Source organism: Hoplias malabaricus, chromosome 6 (genome assembly GCF_029633855.1).
Source record: "Hoplias malabaricus isolate fHopMal1 chromosome 6, fHopMal1.hap1, whole genome shotgun sequence".
NCBI classification, from domain to species: Eukaryota; Metazoa; Chordata; class Actinopteri; order Characiformes; family Erythrinidae; genus Hoplias; species Hoplias malabaricus.
The window spans coordinates 2,801,675-2,810,270 of NC_089805.1; the positions used below are offsets into that span (position 1 = coordinate 2,801,675).

At 34.8% G+C, this 8,596-nt stretch overlaps 1 protein-coding gene across 3 annotated transcripts; it reads left to right on the forward strand.

Annotated features, from left to right (window-relative positions):
• Window positions 1–1,024: 1,024 nt before the first annotated feature.
• Window positions 1,025–8,596, forward strand: LOC136699348 (GTPase IMAP family member 4-like). Of its 3 annotated transcripts, none has more exons than XM_066674005.1 (7): window positions 1,025–1,086; window positions 1,844–1,948; window positions 2,038–2,664; window positions 3,859–3,926; window positions 7,579–7,656; window positions 8,003–8,285; window positions 8,416–8,596. In XM_066674005.1, the coding sequence occupies exons 2-7, from the start codon at window positions 1,945–1,947 to the stop codon at window positions 8,463–8,465; spliced, it is 1,110 nt and encodes a 369-aa protein (XP_066530102.1). In that variant the 5' UTR covers window positions 1,025–1,086; window positions 1,844–1,944; the 3' UTR covers window positions 8,466–8,596. The 3 variants fall into 3 exon arrangements, with proteins under 3 accessions (XP_066530102.1, XP_066530101.1, XP_066530103.1); XM_066674004.1 differs by having other exon boundaries at window positions 8,429–8,564; XM_066674006.1 differs by lacking the exon at window positions 8,416–8,596 and having other exon boundaries at window positions 8,007–8,130.

Consider the following 8,596-nt stretch of genomic DNA (forward strand, 5'->3'; position numbering starts at 1 on the left):
ATGTGTGTGGCACTCGCCCCTTACCTAGTGCAAACAACAAACAATTCACTATCAGGTGTTTTTACTGGCCTATCCACACTGAGATAGTAAACTGAAGATTAACACACAATCATATTTGCTTACATAACAACATTAGCTCCACAAGCAATAACAAGCTGCTTAGCCACAAACAAGCAGGTTAGTAACAATTGAAGTTATGTAATAACATCATTTTGGGAGTAGGACCACGCCCAAACGCCTCCTGTCAGCCCTATATATAACCCGCAAATTCACGATATTTCCGCATCAGACAAACTCGCTTCATTTAGTTCAGGAGACAGATTTCAACTCGATTGCTTTTGTGACAGAACTGTAAGAAATTTACTAAATGAAATGGGAATATGAAAGCCAGATAAATGCCAGCACTAGCACCTAAACAAAATGGCTAAAGAGAAACGTGTATTAATTTGTGTTTGCCAGGGAGAAATAAGAACACTGCTATAAATTGCTATAAATTCTCAGAATTAAAACTGTCCAACTCCCTCCCACTCATTTAGTTTCATACAAAATTTTGCAACAGTAGTAATAATGAAATATGTCTCTACATGTCCAAGTATCTGGCATCTAATATCTGACATTACATGTTCAATAGAAGGAACTGTTAAACCACATTTTATCCACACAGTGGTTATGTTATTCAAATTAAACCTGGAGAACCTACTATGAACAATCTCTGCATTTCTGTGCAAGAGCTTCTCTCCAGCTGCACCAGCATAGATTCAGAATTCACATTCACAGTACTGATAGTGAAGGAAGAAGTGAAGAAGATATGTATATAAGGAATACATATCCTTGTGATATGTTAAATATATTTTTTTATATATCTTATAAAAAAAAAAAAAAAAAAAAAAAAAAAATAATAATAATAATATATATATATATCCATTTATCGGTTAATGAGTCATAACTTTCTGCATAAGTCATGTGATTTCAAGGAAGCCTGCCCTATACCCTGAATACAGAAATCACTTTCACTTTCTGAAGTAGAGCTCTAACAACAGGCAGCAGCAAGCTAAAACAAGAAAACGTTGAGAGGTCTTCACTCAGGTTGTATTTAATTGTTTTTCACTTTTCTTCATTTTTTTAATTAAGCCTATTTTGGTGGCTCAAGAAAAAAGTCAATTACATTTCTTTAACATATATTTAGATAGCATATACAATATATATATATATATTTAATTAACTTCACAATATATTTAGTCACAGTATATTTGTGTTATAATTGCTATAAATGCATTTTATTCTAGGTCAGAAAATAAGCCAAATTTGTCATGTTTAAATCAGTCATGAGCACTGAACAACTCCCAGTTCCTGTATGTATCACTGCTGTGCTTTTTGTTAGATACTTAAGAGGAATGTGTGATTGAAGTAGGATTCACTGCTATTTAGTTGAGATCTGTGGTTTATTCATTCATTCATTCATTGTAACCAGTAATCCAGTTCATGGTCGGGGTGGGTCCAGAGCCCCCCTGTAATAATTGGGCACAAGGCAGAACTTCACAGGGCAACACACACTCACACCTACTTTGGAGTCGCCAATCCACCTACCAACGTGTGTTTTTAGACCATTGGAGGAATCCGGAGCACACCTTTGTATAGTTTATTTTACAGTATGATATTTAACATTGAACAGCAAAGTCTGTAAAAGTGTAAATGTTAAATATGTCATAATGAGAGGACTATTAAGACAAGGTGTAAATGCAGATATAAATCAGTTTTTACCCATTTTGCTAAATAAATCTAAAACTTTTTTAAAGTGAATACAAGTTTCTAATACTAATGAAAATATATTTAAAATTCTTAGGAGGAAGGAAGAGACAATCAATATGGCTCAACCACAGTTGACAGGCAAGCAAAAATAACAGGAACAAACTACGAAGGCCTGTTATTTTTTCATCCATTAAGATGGGTAAGATACATAACAAAAAAAAGATTAACCAGGTATTAAGGTTCTATTTGGGTGTTATAGGTTTAAAATGTGTTGTTTTTGTATTCTAGATCAGAAGAGCCAAGACCTCACTGTTGTGGTGTTTGGAAACAGCTCTGCAGTGGACTTTGGAACTGAGAACATTCTGCTGGGACCAAATAAACCTGCTGTAGATGCTGCTGATTTCTCGCTGACTCCTACATTAAGCAATGTATCAGGACGCAGTGTCAGTGTAGTGAATGTCCTGGACTTACAAGACTCTGAGATTTACCTTGACCTGGATTCAGTGAACCGGGTCATTTCTCGTCTCCTCAGTGAAAATGAAATCCATGCCTTTGTGTTTGTACTACAACTGCGCATGTTTACAGATGCTGATAAAGTGGGACTGGAATGGCTGCAGAGTATGTTTGGTGAAAGTGTGCTACCGTTTGTGATGATACTCTTCACTTATGAAAAAGAAGAGGAATGTGACACCACAATCGATGATCTGAAGAACAATCCTGTTCTAGAGCAGCTGCTTCAGAGGTGCGGGGACAGATACAAAACCTGCAGCAAGAGCATGAACAACCAATCAGAAATGAGGGCACTTCTAGCGAAAATTGACCACATTGTCTCTGAAAATCAGCAGCACTGCTACACTGCAGAGTTATACGACAGAGCTGCAAACCTCAGAGAAAACCTGCAGAGTCAGCCAAAAGGTAAGCTATTATGTTTGGAAAGGTATTTAAAATTGTAGTGATCTTCAGTTAAGACAATGGTTCTACATAGAGCCATTTTTAAAGGATTCTTTGAATAGTGAAAGTGTTCCTCAGGTTAACGAGAAATATATATATGTAATGAATATGATTCTATATAGCACCTTTCTGAAAGTGGTTCTATACAGCACTAAATATGTTCTGCTGTTGTTAGGATATTAAACGTAATAGCAGAAGTAAAAATTTAGAACCTTTTTAAAAATGATTCCACACACAACCATTCATTCATTAATTTATTCATGGTCTCTAACCACTTATCCAGTTAAGACTCGAGGTCCAGAGTCCACCTGGAATCACTGGGCACAAAGTGGGAACACACTTTGGGGGAGCCAGTCCTTTGAAAAGAGATAAACACTCACACCTAGGGACATTGAGTAGCCAATCCACCTGCCAACATGTGTTTTGGACTGGGTTAGGAAACACTGGGAGAACACCACACAGAACAATTTACATTATGTTTTCCATGAATCTGAACAACACTTTGACAATGCAGAAAATTCTTTAAGCATGCTAATGGTTGAGTGTTTGTGGTTCTATTTAGAACCACTGTTCATTACTGAATGACCCTTGGAGAACCCCTTTTTAAAGAAAACTGCAAAACCAGGACTGAAATAAGAGATGACTTTATTAAATCATAGGGAGATTTGACAGTGATCCAGCACACCAATACTCAGCAAGGGGTAGATATCTGAGCAGGTAAAACAGAGAATGACCCACTTAAAATTTGGAAAGCTGTAGAGAAGATGGGGATATTTTTGACAGCCATGTGTACAGCACACTCTGAGAGACATTCATATTAAGCAGTGAAAATGTTTGCGTGAGTGTATTGAATGCCTCTGGGTTCTAAACATGTTAGACACTTGTCAGAGCATGTAATAATTTTGTGTTAATATGCACATATTTGAGGTGGTAACACAAAAATACTTTAGTCATGATGATGTAATTAAATAACAAAACCAAAACCAAAACACCCCACCACATTTATACATTACACATTTACACATTACAAGTAAACTCAGCATGGACTGTACTAAACTATGGTTTAAACTGTTGTTGTAGTTTGAGGGTTACCAATATATCATTTATTCTATTTGCGTACATTTTAATTACAAAAGGACATTATTTTTTTATTTTTAGCAAGATCTCAGTTGCGAGAAGATGAAACAGGTGCTACATCGAGTAATTCAATAAGTGAAGAACAAATGGTAAGTATTTTCTCACTATATAGCATCATCCCAATTACCATAAAACTACACATGAAACAGCATGTATAATGCATTGAATTTGTATTTGTAATATTATATTTGTAATTTATAATTTAATTGGATTATTTACTGCTAGCAGTGTCTGACATAAAAACAAAAAAGATCTCTGTGAAAAGATCTCTGTTGTTTGGAATAATTTGGCTATGGCCCCTAAATATCACCATCCCCATCAATATAAGTGCATGGATTTGTGATTAGTCTGATGGGCATTTATTTTCATTCTTTATTGTTAATAGATTCCAAATGTTTGTCTTTGTCTTTTAATTTCTATGCCTATGTTCTTTGTTTCAAAGTTCAGCTTTCAGTTTAGTGTTTTATGTTTTATATTATTGATATATTTAGTACTTTATATTGTACAGATTATGATTATATCCTTGATATATTAAGTACGGTAGTATTTAGTACAAAATATTTTTAATATCACTAACTGGAAAATAAATGTAACTTTATGATAAATTAACATTCACAAACATCAGAAATTCCAAAAACAAATCACAACCACAATAACCCCAGAAAGTTTGTAACACAGTGGGCGAAATTAAATGCTCATGGAGCATTAATAAAAGTTGAAGTGACAGTGTAATATTCCATTTTAGTCGTAAACATGCTTTCAGTGCCAAAATGAAAAGAGCCACCTACTCCTGATCTTCTTTTTTCCACACTTTGCTTTTTATTTTATGTTTTATTAAAAATTATAAGATAACTTAACTCTGCTTCTGCTGTCTCTTCTCCTTCGCTGCTCCACAGATTGCTGCTGCCTAGCCATAACTTTCTAACATATGAAAAGTCAAAGTTGAGTGTAATAACAATGAAATTTGGCGGGCGCGGGGTGGGATTACAGTAAATGTTAGGTTTGGTTAAACGTTGTCATGCCATTTTCATTTGGCTTTAGACATTACACTATGTGCATCCCAAATGACGTAAACCAAATGAACATGGCATAATAGTGACTTGAGAGACTCTTTATATATCCCGGTGAGCTTGGTCGAGCTGTAACTATCTTATGTATTTTCTGTTTCATCAGACCTTGAAATATTACCACCTTTGAATTTGTAGCACTGATTTTTTGCACTGAAATTATTAGTGAGAAGGCACACCTCATCCTCTAAGTTGAACATGATGGAAGAAATATAGGGTGAATTACATAAATAAAAATATAAAAGGGGTTAATGAAACATTACAGGTGATATTGGTATTTATTGTGATCAACAATTATATTTTAAGCTCTGTTGAGGACCATTTGGAGGTTTTTGTTGCCACCATCTGACTGTACATCACCCACATCAGACAGAAAACATGACAGTGGTGACATCTGACAGTGGTCACAAAAAACTGCTTTCACATGAAATGCATGAGTTGTTCACATTAGCCATCTTGTTTCCCCTCTGTGGCTAGCTACTTCAGATGTACACATTTATGTCATAATCTAGTCTAATATTTTTTATACAAAAGTGATGGTGTGGACATGTTATGGTTGTGACAGTACTAGTGTCCAAAAATATAAAGTTTATAAGAAAATAGCAAACTTACATGAACTTGAGTGATTTTGAAACATGCAGTAAAGCTGAAGGTTTGAAAATGGGGTGCTCAAGAATGTAGTTGCACTTGTAGTTGCCATTTTATTGCTTTTTATCTGACGGTGGTGACGAATATGTGGGACACATTTTGAGCAACCACAAAATTATAGTAAATATTGTTAATACATATTACAATGTACTCTTTCATGTGGTAAATATATTATTCAATTCAATTATTACTTTTTGTTTATTTAATAAATTTGAAACGATTATCTCCTATCCAAGGACATCATATTTTGTAGGCAATAGGCCATTTAGTGGCAACAGAATGCAACTAGTGCACCATTTAAGGTGAAACAGAAAATCCTAATGAATCAATTGCTCATCCTTCGTATCCCGGATGTGTACTCTGAATTTTTTAACTTGTATTTTGGCATCTGAATTCGGCCTGTCGAATTTGAGCAACTTCGAAATATAATGTTTACATTTTTTTAGCTTGAATATTTTTATCTGAATTTATTAACTTTGAATAATAACAGTGAAAATGTGTTCTTGAAAATTCACGAGTTCAGTTCAAGAGCAATTATATTCAGATGCATAATTGCGAAGTAAAATATTCAGAGGTGGAAATCTGAAGACTTAAATTCAAAAGCAACAAAATTCAGATCCATAGTTTCAGTGCAAAAAATCAGTGCTACAAATTCAAAGGTGATAATATTTCAAAGTCTGATGAGTCTGATGATTTGAATCCATAAGATAGTTACAGCTCAACCAAGCTCACCGGGATAGATAAAGAGTCTCGTGGGCAGAAGTTCATCTGGAGTAGTTTATTCAGGAGATTAGGGGTCTAGGTAGTTTACTCGGCAGGTTAGTGATACTGTAGTGGTGAGCTGAGGCTGATCCAGTCCAGGCGGTGAGTACACTGCAGTACAGTTTAGAGGTGGGCGGATCGATCCTAATATCAATACCAACGCTGGTATTGATATTGAGCAATACTCGTGTAAACATATCGATACTCAAGCTTTTTTTCGGCCCACACGCGCTGACTACTGCGAACGCGGATTCATCAAAGTGTACTCTCTGTCTGTAAGAGTAGCGCTGCGCTATGTCACACAGGAGCTGCGCAATCCACCCCCCCCCCTTGTCTTTTGTTGATGCACCGTCACGTGGTTCAGCAGCGCCAGCCAAACAGCCATGAAGGTAGGCTCAGCCTGGACTGCCCACTCAGTGCTCTCCTCGAGTCGACACGTCACAGTACGGAGAAAGGCACCACCGGAGTATTGAAATGTCTGAGAGGAAGAAATTTAATTAGCTTTAAGTTATATTTTTTTGCATTCTTTATTTAAGAAAAAAATGTAGAGAAGTGCACTGAAGGGAAGACATTCTTTATTTTTTTTTATTATTTTATAGTATTGTTCAACTTGAAAAACAGAATAAGTTTGAAACTGTTTACAGTATTTGTTGTGGTGTGTTAATTTTGTTGTATTGTGGTTTGTCAGCCCTCTACCTCAGGAGATTTTGTTTTAAGTTGTGTTGAGTGATATTTTTATTTTTTTACACTCTGTTTATTTAAGAAAAGAGTTGCACTGAAAGGAAGAAAGTTCCTTATTTTTTATTGTTTTTCCTAAGAACAATTCTGTTTGAAAAAAAGAAACAAAGAAAAAAAAAGGACTAGGAAATATGTCTAATGAGGGGAGAATTTTTATTTAATTTTGTCTTGTGGTTTCTCCTTTTCTACCTCAAAAAAATTAATTTTCCTAGTGTTAAGGCAAGCTTTTTTTTGTTACTTTTCAATTATTTCTAAAGAAAAATGTTGATTGTGATAATAAAGTATTTTGTCATCATGTACAATGTTTGGTGAAATCCTATCCTAGACCCTTAGGATCCTTTGGATCTATGAAGCTTAAATATTAAAAAAATCCCGGTATCGCCCACCTCTACTGTTCACCCACATGCTTGACAGATGGAAAAATACAGACAGCAAACATGAACAACAACAGTAATAAAAATGTTTATTTATTTTTAATATTATTTTACTGTTTTTATGCTAATCTATATTTTATATACTTTTCTAGATATCAGACCAATCTGGATTTCTACAGAATATGAAGTCCTACGTTTCCATTTTCTGGAATACATTTAGCAGTTTTTTGGTGAGTAACCAATTGTTGGTACCAATAACACTGCAAAGGTACACATAAATTAAAAATCGTTTTATAAAGTTTTAAATAAAGTAAAACGTTAAAAATAAAGTTTTACTCTGATTCCTCAGTGAGAATCAAAACATTAGCATACTATCACCTGACGAAAATGTATTTCAGTTATTTAACTATAGTTCCACATAGAAAAAAGTTAATTCATGTATGAATTCCAAAGTGAAGGACTGGAACTATCGAATAAAGTTATGAATTATTTTTTGCTTCCTTTTCTTTAGAGTTATTATAAAAATATCAGTTGAAAAATTAATTCACTGACACTGAAAGTGAAACTTTTTTTCAGGCAGTAAATAGAGGGCTTGATGATGATGAAGAAGAAGAAGCTCAGCACCTTGATGAAGAGAAAACTTATCATTTGGCAGAAAAAACAGATCAGCTTTTTAAAAGACTTCACCTAAAAATAAATGGGACACACACATTAAAATCAGCAGACATTCTTCAAATAACATCTCAGGCATTAGAATGCCAAGCATCTTCAAAAGAACATGAACTTGTTCAAATGTTTTTACAAAGACTGCTGTTGGTGGACTATAGAGCAAGAAAAATTCACATTAAAGACACATCCAGTGAGTGAGGTTTGGCTGTTTCTGTACCCGTTTGGAAGCTGTTTTGATCGCTCGGGTTTTTCCTGTTTAATCGTTTCCATTGTTATTTCTATATTTATATCTGTTTTTATAACCTACTAACCATCCATAGATCTATCTTTTAGATTGTCTCCGCAGGAATATTCATTACAGAGGCACTAAAACTGCCACCGGACCCTGGAGTAACGTTCTTGGTGTAAGTTACTAAAATTCACTAAAAGCGGTAAGTACCTGCAATTCCATGGCTACTACTGGCTGTTTTGCCTGCTCAGAGTGTGGCATGTTTAGTTTAA